Below are 25701 nucleotides of genomic sequence, written 5' to 3'. Positions count from 1 at the left end.
ACTGCATCCAGACGTAAGGTTTTCCTCGAGATGCAACCTGACTTATGTACCATGGGGGCCAGATACGGCCTATTTCACCGGTGCTTGTTTAAAGTCACTTTTAACAACAAAACAACTTCATATGACGACCCGGTACGACTGCAAAGCTTTATCAATGCTCACAGGATGGATCTCATGGACTCTTCAAGAACATAATTTTCACGTTACTTGATTTTCTTAGTTCTTTCTCTTGATTTACCACCTTCTCTTTTGGTTGCAGGTTCATCGCTGTTATGTATTCTCACTAGTTTCATAGTTTAGTGTTGCCTATGTTAATATATATCAGTGTTACTAGCAGTTAGTACTCTCCTGTTCACTGTTCAATACGTAAACTATTTCTCAATTCATCATTCTTTTTCTCCTTTACTTCCACAGTCATGTTCAAGTCTGGGCATGTTACCCACCCTGGTCCAGTTCAGTTCTCACTAGACGTCTCATCTGTTACATGTGGTTCCTCAATCCACACATCTATGTTCCACTTTTGTAGGTACGTCATTTGTTCTCTTTTTCGTCTTTTGTTCTGTCTTACATTCTCTCTTGTTTTCCAAATATGGTGTCTTTCACTTTCCCACGTCGCTTTATTTTCTTTTGTATGCATTATTACTTGTCATTATATTTCCTATCCTTTCTAACTCCTTTCTCCTTTATCATCTAACTTTTACACTTATTCCTTCTCATATGGCTATGTTCACTTTTCATTTCTGTTCTTGCTTACCTATTTTCTATACCTTTCCATGTTCTGAATTAATTTCATTCCTCCTCTTTTCTCTTCCCTTTCTTATCGCTCTACAGTGTTATTGCAACAAATTGGACTTTAGTATCACAAGTTTGAATTATTCTGTTTCAATGTTCCCACTTCATTGAATTGGACTAATATTTTATGTTGTTATTTCTATTCTTTTTTAGTATTTTTGGGTTTTGACCCACTTGGCCAAGTTAAATGCTGATATTGTTTTTTTACAAGAAACACACCTTACTGATACTGAATATTTGAAATTAAAAAGAGGTTGGGTGGGTGAGGCTTACTTTTCTCCAGGGGATGGTAAACAAAATGGATTTGTGATACTATGCAGCAAATCTCTCCCAGTTACGTTATTATCACAGGAATCAGATGTTAATGGGAGATGGCTGATTGATAAAATGTCACTAAAAGATGTTCCGGTCTCTCTTCTTAATGTTTATGTACCTAAAGGCAGAGATGCCTGCTTTAGCCAAGCAACTCTCTCATTGCACTGACGAAAATTTTATAATGGCCGGAGACTGTAATCAGGTGTTTGACCCCTTTATCTTTCCTGCCGCCTGTCTGGATGCCGAGAGACGATATGCCGCTTCTCGCACTGTTAGTGCTTGCATACATAGTTGGAACGACTCAGCCTGTGAAGAATTACACCTACTTTACCTTTATAATTGACCGTTTCTCTACAGCTACAACTACAATAGAGTGCTGTGAGAGGGGTGCCTCCTTCTAGCTTATTGGGGCGTTGGCACGGCCATAGAAAGATCTTCTACGAACTAGGACTGTGACTGATTCCGTCTCTGCACCCGTGTGGATGCTTTCCTACGGAGTCGGACACCCCGTCATGAGTGGTCTTTAGAATTCCAGCTAACCACTTTCTGTATATATTGTGGGTTGTGAACCGAATATTTGATGATATTGTCAGCCCTGGTTCAGATTCAAGATTGAGCCCCCTTACTAGTAATTGTCTGAAGGTGAAGTAATTGTATATGATCTAAAGGTCTTCTGACATTTAAAAGAAATTTGATTTGCTGCGCCCTGATGAAGGAAGTGAGGACACAAACCCTTTTCCAATACGCCCGTCGGCGCTCCACTTTTGTTGTGCTGCTTTTTGATGTACAATCTCTGTTATTTTGTATTGTTAGGTTTTGTCTTTATTGTTGCACTGTAATATATTTGTGTGTGAGAGTGTTTTGATGGATGTTGGATATCTTGGTGTGATGAGATGTATGAATGACTTGATATGTACATTGTTTTTCTTTGGGGGCTACTGTATATAGTGTGATTATATATGTTGTATATACTGTATATATAGGAAGAATATAATGATTATGTTCTGTTTTGATAATTCTCTTATTGTCTGTAAAGTATAAAAATAAAAAAGAGAACATGTTTTCATAATACTTTTTGGTTAGGGACAGTGTCAATTTAAGACTCAGTGAACGATTTTGCGCCTAGATAGTGAATTATTACTTGGGAGAGGTTCTGTTCTTGTTCTTTTGACCCCTTTATAGACAGGAATTCTAAAGTGCCTTTAATCCCCAATAAATCACAAATCTTTCACTCATACTATTGCTCAACATAAACTGCTTGATGCGTGGCGCCTCCGTAACCCGACCACCAGAGAATACTCCTTTTACTCCTCAACTCATCACACTCAATCAAAAATTGATTATGTCTTTGTCTCCAATAACATTTTGCAGTCCCTCACGCATAGAGAAGTTGGTCCTATTTTCCTGTTGGATCATGCACCTGTTTCCATTCGCTTCTATGTATTGCCCAGAAACAACGCTCCCAGGAGATGGTGTTTCAATAACGCACTCCTCTTAGATCCCAAGTTCACTCCATCCTTCACCTCCTTCTTTACTGATTACTTTGAGCAAAACCATACAGAGTCCCTATCACTCTCGACCATTTGGGACGCTTTTAAAACTTCAACAAGAGATTTTATCATAGGCTTTGTTGCAAAGAAATAAAAAACTGCATGTAAGATTACCATGGACCTCCATTAAGGAACTAGAACACTCATATTATACATTTCACTCGGAGGAAAGTCTAAAGGCCCTTACTAATGCTAAAGTGCAATTCAATAAGAAGTCAACAGAAGATGCCTCACTTTACCTATTAAAATCCAGTGCAAAATTCTATGGAGGTAAAAATAAAACAGGAAACATTTTAGCCAACTATTTAAAGATTCATCACAACAAATTAAACATTGATTCTGTCTTTGATGAACATTCAGTCTTATAATTTAAAGACGCCAAAATCTTAAACGAATTCTCTCTCTTCTAAAAATCTTTATATTCATCAGAAACCCAACCTACGGATCACTCATTATCACAATTCTTCTCAAATATCTAAAAGCCCCAACAGGTCCTTCCGGATCTATCTCCATTATAATCTGATCTCACCCAGCATGAACTCCTAAATGCTCTTCAAAACCTTAAAAAGGACAAAGCACCCGGGCCCGGATGGTTTACAGTTGAATGTTATATCCATTTCTCAAAATTTTTAATTCCCAAATTACATTCACTTATAAAAAATGTTTATTCCTCAAATAGTTCTTCTGGTTCATTTTCGGAAGCCCATATCTGCCTTATCCCCAAAGAAAGTACTGTAAAAACTATAGACCTATTTCATTGGTCAATATTGATTACAAATATCTAAAGCTTTAACCATACATCTAGATTCTTATCTACCTAATTTGTTGGGAAAAGAACAATCCGGCAATGTCAAAGGGCGAGTTATTACCAGGCTCTTTTTTGATGTTTTATCCAAATCCTCACATCTTAACCATTCTCCGGCGGCAATTGCCTTGGATGCAGAAAAGGCTTTTAAAAGAATTGAGTGGAAACATCTATTCTACACTCTTAAATGGTATGGATTCGGCCCCAACTTTATAACTTTATTATCTCTCCTCTACTCTAACTCCTGTGCAGCAGTATGCGCTAATGGCTTAATGTCCACATATTTAACTTAGGCAGAGGAGTGCATCAAGGTTGTCTTCTTTCTCCCTTCCTTTTTAATCTGGCCCTAGAACCATTTTTATCCAAATTACGTCAATACCCAAGCATTTATGGTTTTGAAGCATCAAATGTTCATATCAAACTTGCATCCTATGCTGACAATATTTTGCTCTTCATGTCCAGACCAGAAGAATCAATTCCGGCTTTCTTAGCGGAGGTGAAGTCTTACTCCCTCATATCCGAGTACAAATTAAACAATGATAAATGTGAGATATTGCCTTTAAAAAAAACATACTTTTAGCTCAGAACTTCAAGCCTCTCAATTCAAATGGAGTCCAACGCATATTAAATATCTAGGTCTACACTTTACATCTTCAATTTCAGAAACAGTAGCATTATGTATGAATAAATGTATTCAAACGACCTCTAAAGGCATCCCCTCTATCTGTTTTGGTGAAGCTGCTTAAACGCCATAAAGATGATGTTATCGCCCATCGTCTTATACACTATTTCTAACATCCCGGTCCCAATCACAACTAAATTATTTAAGAGAGTCAACGGAGTTAATTTTCCGGACTTCCAGGCTTATCAGAAAGCTTTCATGTTGCGTCAGGCCTCTCTTTGGTTGCTTGACTCTGCAGATGATTGTCCTCTCTGGACTTTAACAGAACGTTTTTTTTATCTCCTTACTCGTTTCGTGAATATCTTTCTTTTTCACGCAAATCACAATCCATATCAGCTCCCATAATAAAGCGTACTTCCAAATTACTCTATTTACTTTCTCACTCCACTCACGATACTAAGGATTCCTTTCTAAACTCAACAATTTGGCATAACAAAAATTTGTTGATCTAAAACAAACCTTTTTATTGGAGGACTTGGAGAAACAAAGGTTTAATATGGAGCTATCAGTTATTTTCATAGTCAGAATTTCTGCCTTTCGCTACACTGCAGGTATTTAATCTACCGGCCTCCTTTATCCATAAATACAACATACTTCAAAAAACTGTGCTGGAAACTTACTCCCACTTTCCCATTATACACGATGCCTCCACTAATCCAGAACCCCCCTCACAACTTCATACTTTGCTAATGACCACACCCAAAGCCTCTACTATTTACAGCCACCTGCAAGGCATCGACATTGATAGACAGAAGACAAAAACTGAAGAGGCATGGGAACGAGATACCAATACATGCTGGCTACTTTCACTTTGGAAAGGCATATGGACAAAAATACGGAAATCCCCCAGAGCAGCAAATACCATGCAGACATTATTCTTTGTTTATAACAGACTTTTATTCATGCCAGCTACATTATGTAAAAGATTTTCAATCATTCTGGATACATGGTGGACTTGCTCTTCCCCCAATGCTGACCTATTTCATATGTTATTTACATGCTTGCAAGTACACAATTTTTGGAAGCAAGTATGGCCTCAAATTAACTTAATCTTTGACACTACATTTCCTTTCTCTTTTATTCATATTTTCTTAGGCAGTCTTTCTTCCATTTGGGACAATGTTTCACTTAATGTCAAAATTATTGATTTATTATTAGCGATTGCCTTTCAACAAATCACCATTAATTGGAAAGACTTTTCGAAATGTTCCTATAAGGCTATGTGGTATACTGTTTGTCATAACCACAGGTTAGATACGGCCTTTCTGTATTCTCCTCACATGGCTACGAAACGCGCTGACTTGTGATCTCCTGTTACAATATATAATGATGCTAGTGCCAAACTATACTCTTTACTAAAGCCTTCTCAACAGGAAGTTCTCAAACAACCTTGACTTCCCTAATGGTTCCATAAGTTTTTCTTGTGCTCCTTGCAGGCATATATGTCTCACTTATTTCACTTTTTTCAATTTCAATTTTGTATTAATAGTCCAATTCTTTAACTTTCTGTGTAGTAAGCTTGGAATGTACTGATGTAAGATTCACAGTGTATACGTTGTATAGACACCTTCTTTTCTTTTCAATTAAAACTATTTGAACTTAAAAAAATGTAAGAGCTGGAATTGCCAAATTTGGCGTAGCCCCGTGCTCTGACATTTTTTTGTAAATAGGCCCCTTCATGTTTAAAATCTAACCCTTGGGTCCTGGCAGGTGAGGAAATACTGGTTGAATTACAGACAACTTCTCCTTGAACCTTATCATCTCTTACGGAAATTATACTTTTCTTTTTTTTTTAAAGCAGTAAAAGCCAAATCCATACTTTCTGATCTCTTAACCCTGCAAGCATAGCAGTATAATCCATTCCTAGTTGCCCTTACACTGCATTTGTTCTTCAAAAGAATTTACGACTTTCAATGTCCTGGACAGTCAAACTCAAATTTAAGGTTCCGCATTAGACTCTTTGATGTTGGGGAAATTGTCAAAAAATGGAAATACAATAGAACATGCATATCCTGTCAGTTCTGCCCATACCACATTGAATCGTTTGCACATCTCCTTTGTGTATGTCTAGCTTTTTTACATGAGAAATAAATACATTTGGCAGCTGTTTTACTGTTTTCAAGGGGCAGATGGCATCATGGCAGGTTAATAGGTGGTTGTCTTAAATTTATGGACAATGTCTTTGATGCACTAGCCAACCTGCACGCCAATCGTCCTGAATGAAATATCAAATGTTTTAGTGGTTAACTAGGTCAAGCACGTACACAGTACATGTACACAGTCAAGTATTGGGAAAAGATAGAAAGTTTTTAATTGACACAGGGGCAAGTCGCACCACAATCAGTCATGATGAGGTCCCAGGGGCACCCCTCTCAGGCTCACAGAATGTTTCCCTTGGTTTTTCAGGACAGCCTATTGTAAATGAGGTATCGAAACCAGTTCCCCTGGCTGTGGGTCCATTATCACGTGTTACAGACTTGTTACTTACGAAATAAATCTTGTCCAGAAAATCTGTTAGGAATAAAGACATTAAAGGCTCTAGGAGCTGTGATCTGTTGTTCTCCGGAAGGAGTTAGACTTTTCTTGAGAGACTTTAAGGGTCATTATGTATTACGAGAGTTTGATGTCAGATTGAAAAACGTACCGGATCACTTATGGGCAAAAGGCCCAACTGACGTAGGTTGTATGCACATTACACCATACCGTGTTACACTCAAACCAGGTGTTGTTCTACCCAGAATCAGACAATACAAGTTACCACCCGATGCTGTAGTGGCTTTACTGGAAATCATTGAAGAGCTCATTGCCCAAGGAGTGGTCGTAGAGACCGACTCCAATATCTGTAATTCCCCTATCATTCCGATTCTTAAACGTACTGATCCCAATGCACCGCCAGTATATCGGCTGGTGATTGATTTAAGAGAACTGAATAAATGTATTGTTCCACAGTACCCTGTGGTTCCCGACATCTCTTCCCTATTGACTGCTATTGATTCAGAAGCAACGTTCTTTACTGTAATTGACCTCAAGAACGCCTTCTTCAGTGTACCTATTGACCCAGAGAGCCAATATCTCTTCGGATTCAGTTTAAATGGACGAAGTTTCAAATTTTCACGCGCACCTCAAGGATTCACAGAAAGCCGCAGCATCTATAGCCAAGCACTGAAAAGACAACTTGATTGTATCATAATGCCAGTTAACACTGCCTTACTGCAATACGTCGATGATCTGCTGATCACCGCACGAAGTGAGCCCGAATGTGAACAAGCATCACTGACGGTTCTACATTTTCTGGCTGACAAGGGACACAAGGTGTCTCCTTCAAAGCTACAATTCTGTGTTCAGCAAGTTGTGTACTTGGGTCACTTTCTGTCCAAAGTGGGGAGACAGCTCACTCCCGATCGCATTCGGTTAATTGTAAATATGCCACAACCCCAGACACAAAAGGAAGTGCGGGCCTTTATAGGCCTCACCTCGTACTGCAGACAATGGATTCCCCAATATGCATTTCTAGCTAAACCACTGATTCAGTTAACAACACAGGAGGCAGCGACTTCGACTGCCCTCCCTTGAACTCAGGACCATACACAGGCTTTTGAGGAATTAAAGAAAGCTTTATGTCAAGCACCAGTTCTAGCGACACCATGTTACAGCAAACCGTTCACACTTTTTGTTACAGAACGTGATGGTACAGCGTTGTCTGTCCTCACTCAAGACCAAGCAGGTTCACATAAGCCTTGCGCTTATTTTTCAAGTACATTGGATTCAGTAGCCCAGGCACTCCCTGCGTGCTTGAAGTCAGTAGCAGCAACAGCACTAGCAATCAGACAGAGCGACTCAATTGTTTTAGGACATCAATTAATAGTACAAGTTCCACATTCTGTAGAGGTTCTTTTAAACAGAACTCAGACTCAGCACTTGACTATAGCACGACTGACAGGTTATGAATTGACACTATTCCAGCCACACATAGAAATCAGACGCTGCAGCATTCTGAATCCCGCAACATTGTTACCTACAATTATGACAAATCCAGCCCCGCATGATTGTATAGAGATCATTAATGCAGTAACAAAGCCTCGACGAGACTTAACAGATGTCCCACTGACAAATCCAGACCTGACACTTTACGTAGACGGTTCATGCATGAGAACAAGTACAGGAGAATTAGTGGCCGCGTATGCAGTGACCACTGAAACTGAAGTTAAAGAAACACATCGTATTGACACACTGTCTGCTCAAGCGGCGGAGCTCATCGCTCTGACCAGAGCTTGTATACTAGCCAAGAACAGAAATGTTAACATATACACTGATTCCCGTTATGCGTTCGGAGTTGTACACGACTTCGGAATGTTATGGCAAGAACGAGGTTTTTTGACCTCTCATGGTGCCAAGATCCAACACGGTCCCCTCATTCAAGCACTGTTAGAAGCAATACATCTGCCCTCGGGCATATCCGTTATGAAGTGTAAAGCACATACTAAAGTTACGGATTCTGTTTCCCAGGGTAATGACCTGGCAGACCAGACAGCAAAACATACAGCATTGACTCACACCCAGACTACTGATGTGACAAAGACAATAGTACCAACACAGTGTATGTCAGTCCGGGATCCCACCCTAGATGTAATCGACATCCAGACACATGCTACTTCAGATGAAATAAAGAAATGGACTGAACTAGGAGGGATCCAGACAGATCAAGGATGGGTGACGAAGGGAAAATCTACATGGTTTCTCCCCGACTCAATGGTTCAAATCATGATAAATACAGCACATAGTCCAGCACATCTAGGAGAGAAGGCTATGTTAGACAGTTTACAGAATCTCTGGTACAACAAACACTTACGAGCAGCCGCAAAACAGAAAGTGCGTACTTGCATGATCTGTTGTCAGTTCAATCCCGGTAAAAGCGTTCCTGTAGAGCAAGGTGGATTTCATCCTCCCGATCACCCTTTTGAAGTCCTCCAGATGGATTATATCCAGATGGACCGTTGTCGAGGATTCAAATATGTCCTCGTAGTTGTTTGTGCACTTTCCCGTTGGACCGAAGCATATCCAGTCCCAGATTACACTGCCTCGACCACTGCCAGGCAGCTGGTTCGTGAATTCTTCCCACGGTACGGCTTGCCTCGTGTCGTGTACTCAGATAACGGACAGCCGTTCTCATCCGAACTTATGAGACATGTTTCCCTTCTGTTAGGATATCAGTGGAGATTCCATTGTGTCCGACATCCCGAAGCCGCAGGCCTTGTAGAAAGGCATAATCAGACACTAAAGACCCGCCTTGCCAAAGTTTGTAAAGAGAAAGGGGTCGACTGGATAGTCGCCCTGCCAGTTGCATTAGTCTACATGAGAATGGTTGCCCATTCGAGATCAGGACTATCCCCGTACGAAGTGGTCTTTGGTAGACCACCGAATATGTGGGGGACGCCCATGCCTAAGAAAATTACTGATGTCGATTGTAATATGCTGACAGATTACCTTGCCTCCTTGATGTCTGCACTCCAATCATGTCGTTCACAGGTTGCTGCAGCCTTCCCTGACAACACTGATGTAAAGCCACACGATGTCCGACCAGGGGACATTGTCCTAATTAGGAACTTCGACAGGAAAAGTCCGCTGGAGCCCCGCTGGAAAGAGCCGAAGACCGTCCTTCTTACTACGAAGACCGCGATCAAGGTGGAAGGCAGAAAGGGGTGGATCCATACGAGTCATATTAAAAAGTGCAACGAACTGAAACCAGACCCAGACTCGTCCACCCCCTCCAAAGACTGTATCAAACCTAGTGACTTTAAGGTTCCCGAACGAGAGAAAACTCCCCAAGAGGAGTACAGACTGAAACTTCGATCTAGCAAGTCAGACAGTTTAATTGTTTAAGTCCTCCCCTAGGTGAATCGGTTAAATAGTTTCTGACATGTATCCCCTAGATCGAGATAGAGAGAGAGAGAGACAATTCAAGAAACGTGCATATTGCAAATCACTTCGTAGTCACTGTATAGTGACTTTATTGATTATGTTCTTTTTAAGTCTCCTGATTATTGTTGCTAGCATATTGCTTCCCATATACTACCCTATCTTCAAACGTGAACAATCTGCTTTCAATGTTTCTGCTGAACATTCTTTTAGCGAATTACCTCCCCACGAACTTTCTTACAGACTTGCGCTGCGCAACAACACATTCATTAGTATGTTACACCATTCCCATCAGACTAACAATGCTACAAACTGTTGGATATGTGGCCGACTCCCTCCCTACCAGAAATACAAGGGAGTTCTGCCCCTCTTTCCGTACCCGTTCACTCATAATGGCTCCTGTGGTGCATGGTTTAGAATAATTAATTCCTTAGACCCTGATGTCGCTGTTTTTAAAGGGAGCTGGGTTTGGGGAAACTTGAACTTAGTTCTGCTTAATGCCTGTTACCCTGACAAAAAGGGACTCCCCACTAGAGTAGGAACTGATCTAGAAAATGAAGTATATGGATTAGGTAATTATACAATTAACCTTATGATTCTCACTGTTGAATCCGAAGCCGCGCCAGTTCTCCCTGCTATGTCAGTACTACCAGTCACAGGTGACTTATGTGTCCGAAAGAAGGGTTCAGTACACTAGGTCATAGTAAATGTACTACCGTGGTCGAATTCAGTGATCATGGCAAGTCCTCCTTTAGAGCTACTCGTCATTCCTATTTTGTTTGCGGCCATACCGCATACATACGCTTACCTCCAGATTGGGATGGCACCTGTTACATTGCCTTCCTTCTGCCACCTGTTTTCCTAGCCCCTCCTGATTATCACAGAAATACAAATCTAGTAAAGAGTAGACTTAGAAGAGATCTCCCGATTGTCGATTATACCGAAACGGCATGGGAGCAATACACAGATTTCAATAAAGGATTCTTTTTCTTCACAGGCCCCGTCCAAAACAGTAAATTAATACGTAGATTAACCAGAACACTCGAAGCAGTAGTAAATGAAACTGCCTCCGCTCTAGGTAACTTAACAGAGGAACAGTCTGCTATGCGGATTGTTGTTCTTCAGAATCGTCTTGTTATTGACGTCATCTTGGCAGATAGAGGTGGAGCCTGTAAGGTCATCGGGTCAAGTTGCTGTGTTTTCATTCCAGAAAACGCGCCAACTGTCTACAAAGCTATTACACGTCTTCATAAGATTGCAAGTTCGATACATCAGAATCCAGGCACCTGGACTTGGTCCGGCTGGTTCTGGACAACGTTAACGGCTTGGGGATGGAAGATCCTATCCTTCCTAGGCATTGCCCTTGTCATAGTATTCAGCTGTTGCCTGTGCCTACAGTGTGGGCCAGCGATTTGTGGACTGTGCGCCACATCGTGCATTGAACATTCCAGTTTTCTCTCAAACCGACAAAGGAAGAAAGACGAGCAAATGATGCTACAAGAACAGACTGATCAATTCCTGAGGATCGATATATCATGAAGGGTCCGTAGGGAACAAGGAGGGAATGAGGAAATATAAATTTTTGGTCAAGTTATGTTCCCTATCGTGTACCCCACCGTCTCCATGTACTAGCTTAAAGTGCATGTAACTTCCCTCCTGTGCCAGCTATGAAGACGCAAGTACATTTGCGTCCAACGTTAACATGTCCTCTTTCAGACCCACCCAGAATGGGTTGAATAGTCCGTTCCTAAGTATGCCATGCCAACGTCTTTTTGTGGTGTACTTTTCACGTTTTTCAGCTCTGGCAAAGCAGGCCCTGAATTCTGCCATCGAGCCTTTTTCCGCTTTCTGACTCTGAAAGCCTCAGCCCAGGCTGTCTCTGTACCCGTGACCTCTGCCTTACTCCCTGCGCGGCTCACCGCGTTTAGCTTAGCCTGCTGCCTGCCAAGACTGAATTCAACCTTCGAGTTATCTGTTCCGCTCTCCGAAACTGCATTCCTGCCTACTAGTTTAAGTAAACATCCCCCCAGCTGCAGAGCGAAAGGCCCGGCCTTACTGTCTCCGTGAAAGTAATTCATAGCCTCTGTTACCATGGCAGGCCCATGGCCCTCGCATCTCATGCAGACACTTAGACGCTTATACACGCACTCACAGTCAGTATAGAATAGCTTCTGCCCCAGAGACCTTTTCCGCTCAGATAATATAGTTCCCAAACATCAGATATCAGATATGATAGAGGTACGAGTTGATCTGACATGCCAGACTTCTGTCTCTTTCCGCCATTGTAAATGTCAAGTCCCCTGCACCCTCCAGTTTCACGTCAATCACACGTCATGCAGCTGCGCGCGCATCCAGGCCTCAGATTTCTGCTGACATTGCAAGATTCTGCTTTTGTTGCCACCCACTTGTGACACCTACTTATGACATTTCTAGCACACACCTCTATGTTCACGCCTAGTTCACGCCTTCTAATTACGTATCATTACCACGTGTGTGTTTTATCTTGTGTCTCTCAGCTGTTACGCCTCCTGTATTGGTTTCTATGATGTAACTTAAGTATATAAGCTATGTATTATCAATAAAATATTGCTCTATCCCTTCCTGCACCCCAGTGGTGGCAGGAACAAGATATCCGGTCATGACCATTCCTTTTTAAGGAATAAAAACCCCTAAGAACTCTAACACCACGGACTCTGCCTTTTTCTTTCCGATTGAGTTATTATTGATTAAGTACTTACCTGCATAGAAATTAGGACGGTAAATCAAATATTTACCACAGTTCTGCCCATACCACATTGAATCGTTTGCACATCTCCTTTGTGTATGTCTAGCTTTTTTACATGAGAGAAATAAATACATTTGGCAGCTGTTTTACTGTTTTCAAGGGGCAGATGGCATCATGGCAGGTTAATAGGTGGTTGTCTTAAATTTATGGACAATGTCTTTGATGCACTAGCCAACCTGCACGCCAATCGTCCTGAATGAAATATCAAATGTTTTAGTGGTTAACTAGGTCAAGCACTACTTGTACTAATCTTAAATCAACAAATGGATTGCCATATTTTAATATTTGTAATGTATCATAGCAATTTGTTTTATTAAATTGATAATTTTAGAATGGTTATATTTAATTTCTAAATAAAGGATTTACATGCCAATGGCTCACCTAAAGTTCACTATCTCTCTGTAACAATTCTTACATTATGGTCTAGGTCTGGCTTGGAGACAGATTTAGCAGTCTTTCCGGCCAAGTGTTATCCAACAAAAATCATCATTTATTTACATCCATATATGGGCTTTCTATCAGCCCTCTTCATCGATTGGTCTTCTCAAGTGCCATTCACATTTTCCTTCTACCACACCTTGCAGCAAGGGCAATGGGTCAGCTCACTTCAGCCACTGCCTCCGTTTACTGTGAGGGAAGACATTTTGCTTGTAAATATTCACATCTGCCTATAAAGTAGCCCATTTAAGTGACAGGACTGATTAGCCAAACTCTGATTGTATTTCATGTTTTTTCTATTTATTCTTGCACATGAACTATGGTATTTTACCTTTCACTTTTACTCTTTTAAAGTCTATTGCATATGTGTGCATGTTTGGGAAAAAATTAATAGATTTTATAAACTGCATTTTCCAAGTACGTTTGCCTAAAATATTGGTAACATGAGGTCCCCACACATCTGAAAATACTTGCATGAAGAGATAAACAGGATATTGCAAATGACAGCAGTTTTGTGATCTTATAGATATGACCGGCAGCTTAATTCCTCTATAAAGTCACATAAGAGTTTGTTTTCCAGATCCTTAAAGCTGAATGGACCTTAAATCCATATTTATGACCATATGTAGAGTGTGTAAGCTTTCTGGTTTGACGCCTTAATAAAGCATTTATTAACAGGGAGGGGTGGCGGTCAACGTATACTTCACAGTTTGTTCTGTACACTTAGATGTAGATGTATGTGCCATACCAAACTGTTGTGCCTTCTTTGAATACAATACACACTACAACAAAACATGAACACTTAAACTGACGGATGTACTTGGTGGACAGAGGCGTTCCTTTGCGAAGCGGCTGTATCGCAAAGGGGAAACATTAATACACAGTGAGAATGTAAATCCAAGACTGTTCTAAATGGAGTTGGACATAAAAACCGAAAATTTGGAAGAAATACGCTTGACAGTTTTTAGTTTTTGTCATATTTTATATAAATGCTCATGGTAACTGTTAGAAAAACAAGAGGCGCCATATGCGTCGGTCCCAACTGACACAATATGTTAATACAGTCGTATTCCAGCCACAATCACCACTTCCCTCATGGCGGCTTGGTTCACAGAATAGGCTAGCGTCCTTTCCAAAATGGCTGCTCTTGCACCGGCAAAGAAAATGGTGTCACATCCTTCTGTGGATGGCAAACCAAAGAAGTTGTATGTTTCGGATCCACTGGCGTACTTCTGACCTAAGGATGGTAAAGAGCCCCAGTAAGAAGGTGTGGGGTTTCCTCACTCACTCATGTTGTTGGTTGGAAATATAGCCGTGGTTGCACAGTGAGCCAGTACAGCAGGTGGTGCGGTTCCTTGTGTTCAGTTTGAAATCAGGGTAAAGACCTTGGCAGAAGGGTTCTGTGGCACAGCCGCGCATCAGGGTCTGGTCGCTTGTCTTACCTGAACAAGGAGGGAAGAGACAACAGGAAGCGTGAGGCAGAGAAAAACAGTACTCAAGAGCGAACAACAGCGGCGTGTACCACCATCTTCAACTACTTTTGGCAGTGGCAAATCCAGCTAATGCAACCTTCCTAACAGGCCACGGTCTGTACCATTGCAATGGTCCCTATTTTTAAAGGCAGGCCGTGTTACCAACCTTGGTGAGATGTCAAAAGCATAACAACTCCCTCCAAAGTATGGCATCTTCTTGTCCCACAAAGCACTACACTTCCAAAATCCAACATGGATGATTTCTCTCCAGAGGAGTAAGAGCAGGCTAAACCAACACTCAGTGTGGTTCATTTCCGCTAGCTCTCCTCCTCCTGACAACTGCAAATTACTTTCCTAAGCCTGCCATCTGGCTGGGGGGGAAAGGATGTGGGGGTAGGTAGGTCTGGCATTCCTAACTGATCTGCTCTCTCTTTGAGCTCAGTTTGATTTACCTAAACCCCTCTCTCTGACTTGTTCCTTGAGGCTGCAGAGCTCCCTCCACGAGGTAACATTGGCTCTGGGCAACCACTTATCACTTCATCAAAGTAGGCTGGCTAAGTCTGTTAAGGCAGACAAATCAGAGGGACTGCTTGAAGGCTGGGTTTCGGCTCACAGAAAATAAAGTTCTATAAAACATCTTTTTTAAAGTCCTTTCTTATAGTTACGTGGTCCCCACCCCTGGGTCACCTAGGGGAGACCTTGGGTTGCCTAGTAGGTACAAATAAGGTAGATTATCACTTTTAAACTGCCCATACCACCAACGTCAGATTTGCATGCAATTTACATTTAAAGACCGTCTGCAAAGCAAGACGAAATGACAGCGGGCACTCAGAAGGGCACACGTTCAAGTGCAGGAAATTTGCTAGGCCTCTAAACTTCCATGCCCTATAATATACTCGGGACGTATATGCAGTTTGAGCCCCCTGGCCCTATTATATACTAGTGGCTCATGGGGTCTGTCAATACCCATTGTGAGAATTTACTTTAAAAGACAAGCTGCAAGGCAGAGCTCTCTTTAAAAGGACAGCAGGCCCCCATACAAGTGCAGGAAATCTGCTGGGCCCCTACACCGCCATGACCCATTATATACTAGGGACTGATAGGTAGATTCCCCCCAGCCCTATTATCTACTAGGGACTTATGGGGGCTGTTGTTGCCAATTGTAAGTGCACCATATTACACATACATTTTCAGACATAGCACTGGCCCTGGGCCTGGTTAGCAGAGCCCAGGGCATAGTCAGAGTTAGTTACCACCAGAACCAGTCAGCAAAAAAATGAGGGTGAATAGGGCAAAAGGATGACTTTCTAACAGCTAGAGTGCTACCAGTAGCTCACAAGCTACTCACTGGAGAAGGCGGTTCTAGACTCTGTCAGACTTTAATTCATTAAAAATGCTCCTTGTTCCATTGAACAAAATACATCGATTCGCAGAGCACGGCTGATACCTTAAGGGGTGTCCTAACACTCACACATTTGAGTAAAAGATAGAGTATTCAGATAGCTGGAAGACACAGGTTTTAAGATTTTTCTGCTTTTTTAAAATATAATTATAATGAATCACACAGATGAGGTCCACATGACTTTTTTTCGAGCCGTGTTCACTCGAACACCTCGACAGACTTGGATGAAAACGCTTTCCCTCTGCACCAACTTGTTGTTGTTTTTTTCTTTGCTGACCCTGCTGCTGTGGCCGAATCACAAGAGATTTGTCTGGGCCAGATCAAGTCCTGTGGGAGTGCCCCTGTTTCCGGGGATCAGCCTGGACTTCTGCCCTACCCCAACCCCCTTCTGCACTAAGGATGATTCTCCCTGAGTGAGGAGCCCCTGACCCGGGGCCTGAAGTCGCGAAACACCCCCTCTTCTCCCTCCCCCCCCCCCCCTTTTATAGGCTGACACTGCTAAACCTAGTTCCTGGACATACGTTCAGTGCTCTGGACACAGTAATTTTCTTTCCTGAACCAATGGATCCGCAAATTTTACATAGAAGTGTTGTCGATTCTTACTGTGATATCTCTATGTCAGGTTGTTTTCCACATGTGCGACCATTAGCATAGAGAACAAGAAGAAAAATAATTAAACCTGATACAAAGTTTACAATCAGTGACTGCTGGGAAACATGTTTACAAAAATGTATTTGCACCATTGCATCGTTTAGTAACTGTTGGAAATTTGCCATTTCTGCAGCTGATTTTTGCCTTCTGTTGCTGCCAGGCCTCGGGCTCCCTGCACTTTATCCTGCCAGCCAGATGTAAAGTGCCTATGCCCACTCCTATAAAAAACAACTAAACTGGCGTACACCTAATTGATACATGTAATTTATGCACACACCCCTAATATATGGTACTACGTGTACCCAGGACCAGTAAATTAAATGCTTCAAGTGGACTGCCGCACTGATTGTGCCACCCACTACAGTAGCCTTTTAAACACGTCTCAGGCCTGACCCTACAACCTGTAGACTACTGAGATCGCCTACTCCGTTGACCAACCGAGCCTCTCTACTCTCTACTCTCTACTCTCTCTACTCTCTCTACTCTCTTTCTCTATACCTCTCTCTCTACGCCACCGGGGGAACGGAAGACAATCGGACAATTCAGCAAGGGGGAAGGGGGAACGCCAAGAGAAACTGAAGAAGAAGTGAGAATAAAGTGGACAAACGGCTGCAAATCACTACCTAACCCCTAATCCCCCCCCCCCCGGGTCCCTTTCCCTTGTCCTTAGTTATCTCCCATGTATATCCTGTATATCCTCTGCACCATGTAAATATAATTTTCAATAAAAATCTACTAAAATAAAAAAAAAGTACCATATTGACTAGGCTAAATAAAGCTGAAGCGAGCCTTTTCAGTACATTTAAGTAACGCCTAAGTGAGGCTCTGACTGACCAAAGGATTGGATTTTAAAAGTAGGCTCTGCCTTCGCAACTCTCGGCGGCTTACATTTAATAAGGTCTTTTTAAAAGAAAAAAAATAGGCCATACATATTTAATGTTTCGCTTGTCCTGACAGTGTAAATCCTCCCAAATCATTTTTACGGGGGCAAAGCTAGCCCTTCTATAGGAATACACTGGGTTACATCATAACACCATGTAATGCTTCATTTCAGCTTCGGAACGTCAGGTACTTGTTTTAATGGCAATTTAAAATCAAACTTAATGGAAATGTTGAGATTTTATATGACTATTTTTGAAAGGATGCTTCCATGAAGATGTCATTTTCCTGCCTAAGCCAAATGTGCCTTTCTGTCAATGTCCTGTGTCACATGACTGCTGAATGACTAGCCTGTGCTAAGATTGGCTCGTAAACCAAAGGGGGTGGTGGAGGCTGTCTCAGAACTGGTTTAGAATGACCATTTGGGGGGATGGGTTCCCAATTACCATAGCCACGCCTCTGGGTGGGCTAAGGGAATAAAGATTCTGCCATGTTAGATTTAAATACAGAAGGGCACTGTGGGATACTTTACAGTAAACCACACAGGAAGGCCTGTCTGCAAAAGTGGGAAGGGACACCCCTGGGAACTTTTACTCCATTGGTTAGAGAGTGGCCAGGGTTAGAGAGTGGCCAGGGATTTACCCCACTCACAGGTTGCCACTTGCCATTCCTGTGGCATCCCTAGTACCTCTGCCTGATATCCTGTCAGTCTCAAAGTCCATCCCCTAAGGTCCTGTCGGTTATTTGATGTGTACTGCTGGGGTGGATTGGGACTTAAAGTACTAAAGTCAGAAGGTAAAATCTTTGACCAGAACAAACCTGGTTGGTGTTTTTGACTTGCACTCCCTCGCAGTCAGCATAAAATTGTGTCTAGGTCCTGTCTACCACAAACATTTAATATTACTGACTCTGTGCTTCGTGGCACTATTTGCTATTTGTACTTAAACCTTTTAGAAAATTGATGGCTCCTGTTACTCTTATTGGAATGTTGTCATTTTGGTGTAATTTTATTTATTTAATTATACTTTATTTTTCCAATTCATTTTGAGATTTTTATTGTTTTCTATTTTGACTTTATTTCTGTCTTAATGCTGCATAAAAACTTTACACATTGCCTGTAAGTTAAGTCTGGCTGCCTTGTGGCAATGCTACCAGAGGTTTAAGCATAGGCAAGGATTCTGATTATTGTTTGAGGTGGGTTCTCACCCCTTTCAACGAAAACACTAATCTCTTACAGTAATTGCATTGCAGAGTGTAATGTGCTTTCATTTACAGGATTGTTCTGCTGTTCACAATCAATTATTGATCACAAACAGAATAGCGTGCACGACCCGCAACCCTGGTTTATTACTGCATGCATGGATATCATTTTGGGATCACGTGTAATCTCTGGCTTGCCCCTTGAGACCCCTGGCACTGCATTTGCGACCCCTGGCCTCAGAGGTGGCAAAGCCAGTGACAGAAACACTGAGGCAGCTTGTTCCTATGGATATGTGCTGGGGCTCTACCTGCCTTGTTTTCTGTAAAAGGTTTTTATTTCACTGATAGTAAACAGTGTAATAAAAGATGGAGTACAATTTGCTGAAATGTGACTCTTCTTGTCAGTTGAGGTAAGCAAAAAATGAATTTAAAAGTATGTTGTGTGCTTGCTTTCAGGTGAGAGTGTGTTTATGTGAGAGATAGTGTGTGTATGTGTGAATGTGCATGTATGTGTAAGCATGTGTGCATGTGAGTGAAAGTAAACGTCAAATGACTTGTGATGCTGCTTCTGCAACCCCTGGCATTTTGGTGAATTGACGTCCATGACCGTATTGTGTTTGCATTATCTTTTTATTTTTGTATGCTGTTGTTTAGTTTCTACTGTTTGACCTTTCCGTTCTGCATTTAATTATATACTGGGATTTTATTGAAGTCTAGTGCTTTATTTAAAACCCAAAGCGCGGTTGGGTAGTCAAACTTTGGTTACAACTCTGATAACTCAGTTGTACTGTATCCCTCCTCAGTATCTGCAGCACCAAGCTTGAGCTAGGCTTTTACTGCTTGCCCACGACTACTAAGAGAGCCAAGGAGTTCAGTGGAACCACATTTTCCTACAATAGGCCTTCTGGCACTACCTCTGTCGGCAACCAGTTCTCCGGGGAGTGTCTACATTCCTAGATTGTAGGCAACACCAGAGTTATCCCTGGAACATAAAAGTTTTAGCTGACATGGATAGAGGTGCGATCTTCTGGCATCCACTTTAGTCATCAGCCGGGTCTGGTGGCTCAGTGGACTAATGCGTCAAATGTAGGGGCCCATGTTTGACCATAGTCACAGGTTCAAATCCCGGCAGGTCCAATCAGCCTTTCATCCTTCTAAGGTCGATAAAGTGATTACCAAGATACCCTTGGATGAACATGCGCTTTACAAATACGCATGTAATGTTAACAATCATGTTATCTCTGATGGCCATTCACCGCTGTGGAGCTTCGATGGAAGATCATTGAGGGTGAGAGCCCCAGTCTGTGGAGCCACTTTTGACCTACATTTGAACCAGTACCACTCACTTAGCTTCAGAAAGCTCTTCATACCATTTTGGAGTGTTAGCTGGTTCCTTTTTAAGAGACTGATACTTGCTCTGTCATAAAGAGGTGTTCTCAGGGCCAGGAAGCTTCAAGGCAGTAGTGCTACAAAAATGAAATCAAAAGCCCACACTGCAGAGAATCAGCTTGAGTGTGAGGACCAGCCTTTACTATCCCTGTCTCCATGGCCCAGAATCCTATCACTGGCGGTATATGTGTGCAGGAGAGCACAGGGCCCGACTGTAGGGATGACCCCAGAAGATGGCAAGTGATTGTGATGTGGTTGTGTTATACATACCTCGAATGACCATGCATCGGGTCATAGCCCCCAAACACTTCATTGCCTTCATGTTCTTGAGGGAGCACTCGCCCTTTCCAGTCTCCAAGCAGCTGTGACACTCCACTCCATTTTCATCGCCGGGGTCAACTTCTGCATAAGAAAGAGAGGGTCTGTGAGAAATGGAGCATTCTGGCATGAGGGTCTGAGAGTGTCAGAGGTGGCACTAAGAGTGTGGAAGGTGTGGAGGTGCTTGGGGTGGTGGGTTTCAGGGCTAAAAAGAGTGTGATAGGAAGGAAGAATTGGATCCCTGTTTATTTTATTTATTTATTTATTTGAAAAGTTTTATATATCGCTGGCTAGACCCGGAGGTATCAGAGCGCTTTACTTGAGTTACGGCGAGTTACAGGTTACATAGTTACATCACTTAAATCAAAGAGTCACAGGGGGAGGAGGAGGGGAGGGAGGGAATACACAATGGGGAAAACGAGGAAAACAATGTCAGATGTCCGGCCGGGTAGGTGACGGCCGAGGGGGTGAAACCAGGGCCAGACTCCTCTTTAACTGCATATGACAGCTCCACCGGGCATCTGCCTAGGTTGCTCGTGCATCGAGGTGAGTACAAACAGTTTTGGTATCCGCCCAGGGGGCGTCATCAACGGTCCATCAGAAGTTCCCTCAAAGTTCCTTCGGGTAAGGGCCATGTTGATTTCGGCTCCGCGGAACACTGCCACACTTTCCACTCCTCATAGGATACTGTTTGGGATGATTCAAGATCGCCGACCCTATATGTGGGATGTGAAGTTGCCTGAATGGTGCTATGTCGTCCGACATTTTGAATGACCCAGCAAAGTGATCTCCACTGGTCTCGGTGGCCGTGTGACGGTCGAGCAAAAACTGGCAGTGAGTTGTGCGACCGACCGAGCCAGCACTCCGCTTCAATAGGTGTTCCTGGCAGACCGCCACGCGAGCCTGGCATTCAGGCTCTTCAATGGGTTATTGGTGGGAAAAAGAGCTGCTGCTTGTTAGCGGCGATGGCGAGAGCAGCCCAGCATAGATGCAACCAGCGAGCCGAGCAACTGGATATGGGCAAGGCTACACGGAGTAGCGCCAGCGACAGTGGTAGACATGCATCAACGGCAACCATGCATGGCGGCCAGGGTCTGGGACGGTCACAGGGCAACAGGGGGAACTACCAGTGGTGGCCTGCGACCCTGGTCACCCCTCCCACACCGAAAAACACAGTTAAAGATTTGGGGGTCATGATTAACACCGCCGTGTTATTTGAGATTCATGCAAAAAAGGTGGCTGGTACCTGTTTTGGTCTTTTGTGAGGCTTAAAACCCATTCTCAGATTTTTTTACGCTGCTACCCGCCAACTGATAGTCCAATCAGTTGTCCAGTCGCGCCTGGATTACTGCAATGGCCTTCTGCTTGGCGTAAATAAAACAGTTACTGTATGACTCCAACAGGTACAGTTGGCAGCTATAAATACCTTTAATTTTGTAATGAAGACCAGATCATATCCGCCTTTCACTTGCGATCGGTGATGGTCAGACTAACTGTAGAACACTTTTCAGAACTCAACAGATGGGATACATATGTCCCTGCGCCCTTTCTGCATCAAGCTTCAACTAGGCCACATTCACACAAGGCTGTATACCGGTAAGATGACGACTGTACTAAGAAGTGGCTTGTCGGGTAGCCCTGGATAGACTGAATATGACTGGGGCAACATATCAGTCACAACTGTATATCATATTTTCCTTTCAGAATACTTTTCCTAAAAGGTCTGGCCCAACAGGCATTGGCATTCGACGTGCCTCATCCTCACTCGCCAGCCTCCACCCGCTTTCCTTCACACTGGGGTAAGCGTACCTCAATATAAAGTGTCTCCACATAGAACTCTCACTTATATCCTTTCTTCCCTAACCTTAATTTTTGTTTCTCTCACTCTTGTGGTACCCTGCTGGGTCCAGTGTGAGTATATCTTTACTTTCTTCTCTCACCGGTGTTTCTCACTATCTACCCGTGGCCACGCGCATTTATCAATTTCTTTTTCAGGCATCCTTTGGCCCATACATCATTATTATTAATTTCAATTAATTTAAGTCTCCCAATATGTTAGCCTCTCTTTAAATTCTAGATGTCCCTATATCATTAGGTCCTGAAGAGAGCTTGCATCCCTGGAAGGGTTGAAATGCCGTCAACAGAAGTATAAAACGAACCATTGTGTTAGCACTGATTATTGAGTACAGTAGCTGCTAACATTGTTAGCGCTGTAATTGGCCATTTTCTGCTCAATGGAAACCAATTTGTAAATGTCACAAAGTCACCACTTTTCCTTTTGGTTCCATTTTCACACTAGGGACACTTAGCACTATTTGTTGTATATATTCGCATTTTCTGATACTTTGATAAAACGTGTATGTACTCAAACAAGCTGTACTCGGCCTCCTCTCTGTCTGAAATCCACTTGACCCATAGCTATTGCGATTGTGCATTGTATTATCACTATAGAACATTATTTTTCCACAAGAACCTCTGTTTTTGTTACACAGTTCCAGAGCCTTAGTAGCCCAATCTGTGATGGAGGCATGGATATTGCCTCCTTATTTGTCAGTCCCAGTAATCTGGGCACGTTGTCTCCTCACAGACACGATGCCTTCTCTCCCGGATAACAACCAGGGTACTGGGCTCGACCTGGGCACTAACTCCTCTTTACCTCCACGACGCCATGCATCCTTCAAAGGCTTTGTTTTTTAAGGTATTGTTGTTTGGGGATCTGCGTGACTCTATGCCTGATGCCACGCACTTCACAGCTGGCGCAGTACTTATGGATTTATGCCTGTCATGACGTCATCAGGAGGAGCTATTTGTTTCTACAAATGGTTTTTCTGCAAGTTACGGTTTTAAGTGCTATTTTGAAATATAATATGTTGGATTTTTGTCATTTTATTATTGTTTTGTTTAGATAGAGATACTTGATTTTTCTAAACTGGTGTGTTGTTTTCACTGTGTTACTGTATGTATTTTGAGTACAAATACTTTACACATTGCCTTTGGGATAAGCCTGCCTGCTTGAGCCAAGCTACCAAGGGGTGAGCAGGGGTTATCTAAAGTGTGTATCCCCTTACCCTGACTAGAAACAAGTTTCCCTACTTGGACAAAGGTGTATACCGCTGTCAATTAGAGACACGCATTTCTTACAAAGGCATGTGGCAGAAATGGAGCACAGCCTTTGATGTGAGAGTATGCACAGCCCTCCCAGCACAGTCTGAGATGACGGGGCATGCCCACTTCATAACACACCTAGATCTAAGGAAGATCAGAAAAGAACTGAACCCACTGGCTGCGCCCCTGTGAAGGGCCCTTTGCGACTAGACCTGCTTTCTCCTATGCTTAGGACAAAGACGTGGACTGTAAGCCTGACCTCCAACAACCAGCTACATGAGGCCTTTCCTGTTCCAGCATCTGCCCAACTGATCATTGACAACTGGACCTGGACTGGGCCCTACTGTTGGCCTCTGCCCGACAGCCTTTAGGTCTATAAGTGCCTCCCGTGAGGTTGTTGGAGGCTTTAGAAGTGTGCTCCTGTTGTGGATTGGGACATAAATGACTAGATTCAGAAGATAAACTCTTTGACCAGGAGGAACATGATTTTTGCATCCGACTCACGCTGAATTGCAGTCAGTGTCAAATTGCATCTAGGTCTCGGTCTACCACGTGCGTTTGACTATCATTGGCGCTTTATGCTTCTTGGTGCTATTTCTACTTAGGAACTTTAAAAACTCATATGTCTCCCATATTGAATTTTTGGCATTTGGGTCAGAGTATTTGAGCTGTGGGTGAGTGTGGTACAGGGGGTGGGTGAGAGTACTGGAGCTGGTGGATGAGAGTGGAATAGTTGTAGGAAAGAGTGTGGTGGGGCTTTCACAGTGACTGTGGTAAAAGTGGTGGGTCAGAGTATTGGAGCTGGTGGGTGAGTGTGGTAGAAGTGATGGGTGAGTGTGATTGGAGTGGCGGCTGAGAGTGGTAGTGGTGGTAGGTGAGAGTAGTAGTAAGAGATGCTGGTGGTGGGGGGGGGGTCCTAGATGACAGTTGTAAAGGTGGTAGGAATGGGTGCATGGAGAAGTAGGTAAGAGTAGTAAAGGTGCAGCATAAAAGTGTTAAAGTGGAGGTCTACGACCCCCTCTGACCTGCGAAGATGCCACTGTTGCACTCTGAGCCGTTGCAGCACTTGACATCAGCAGAGTATGAGACAGGGTGCTCTCCGTTGCTGAAGGCTGCTAGCCCTCCGCAGGGTGTCATCATCCCACAGCCTTTGATCATCCTCTCTGTTCTGTCACCTGTCAGAAAAAAGAAGAGGAGTGCCCCAAAACAGTCAATCACATGTATAAGACTCAGCGAGCAGAGAAACCAGCACCACACTTGAGAGCACACCCAGGGTCTCATCCTGACAGGGCAGAGACAGACAGACATTCTCTCACACACACACACACAGGCAGATTTATGAAGGGCTTGTGTTGCTCAGTTTTGAAGCAGGGGACCTATATATATATATATATATATATATATATATATATATATATATATATATATATATATATATATATATATATATATATATATAATGGACTTGCTATAAACAGGGAAGTTTTAACTCTTTAGATAAAGGTCTATAAGTCAAATAAACTATACAAACAAATAAATAAAGACATTTGTAGGAAGACGCCCACTAGTTCACTTCAATTAAATGTGATATAAACATGACATATGTAGCAACACATCATTTCAAGTTGAGTATTATTTTATTTAATAGTTTCCTCATGTTTAGATTAAAGTATATATTTTTTGTGTATTTTTCTTAATATATAAACAATCATATCAAAAAAGGATTATTTCATTTTTACAAAAAGTGCTTAAAAAGACAGTACACACAACTTATAGACAGATGTTAATGAAGGCAAGGCGGTAGTGAGGACTCCATTAACATCTGTCTATAAGTTGTGTGTACTGTCTTGGGTCGTTGTGTCCTTACCCAATACGAATCCATGCTGTTGTGGATTAACAATCTTTGAAATAAATGGAGCCAGTCAACTTGCCAAGATCTTAGCAAAGACCTTGGCATCGGTGTTAATAAGTGAGATGGGTCTATAGGACCCACAATCGTCTG

At 42.6% G+C, this 25701-nt stretch overlaps 1 protein-coding gene across 1 annotated transcript in view; it reads right to left on the bottom strand.

Moving 5' to 3' along the window:
* Positions 1–14244: 14244 nt before the first annotated feature.
* The window catches only part of LOC147700958 (urokinase plasminogen activator surface receptor-like), a 54233-nt gene continuing 42776 nt past the window's right edge, over positions 14245–25701 (bottom strand). Inside the window, exons 3-5 of the mRNA XM_086929789.1 lie at positions 24725–24874; positions 20547–20678; positions 14245–14725 (exon numbers count right to left, since the gene is read on the bottom strand). Of these exons, the coding sequence (XP_086785915.1) occupies positions 14568–14725; positions 20547–20678; positions 24725–24874 (440 nt within the window). The 3' untranslated portion in view covers positions 14245–14567. The remainder of the gene's footprint in view (positions 14726–20546; positions 20679–24724; positions 24875–25701) is intronic.

Source organism: Lissotriton vulgaris, chromosome 7 (assembly GCF_964263255.1).
Source record: "Lissotriton vulgaris chromosome 7, aLisVul1.2, whole genome shotgun sequence".
In the NCBI taxonomy this organism is placed as follows: Eukaryota; Metazoa; Chordata; class Amphibia; order Caudata; family Salamandridae; genus Lissotriton; species Lissotriton vulgaris.
Note: the sequence above shows the minus strand (reverse complement) of the source record. Positions and strands in the feature narration are given on the sequence as shown.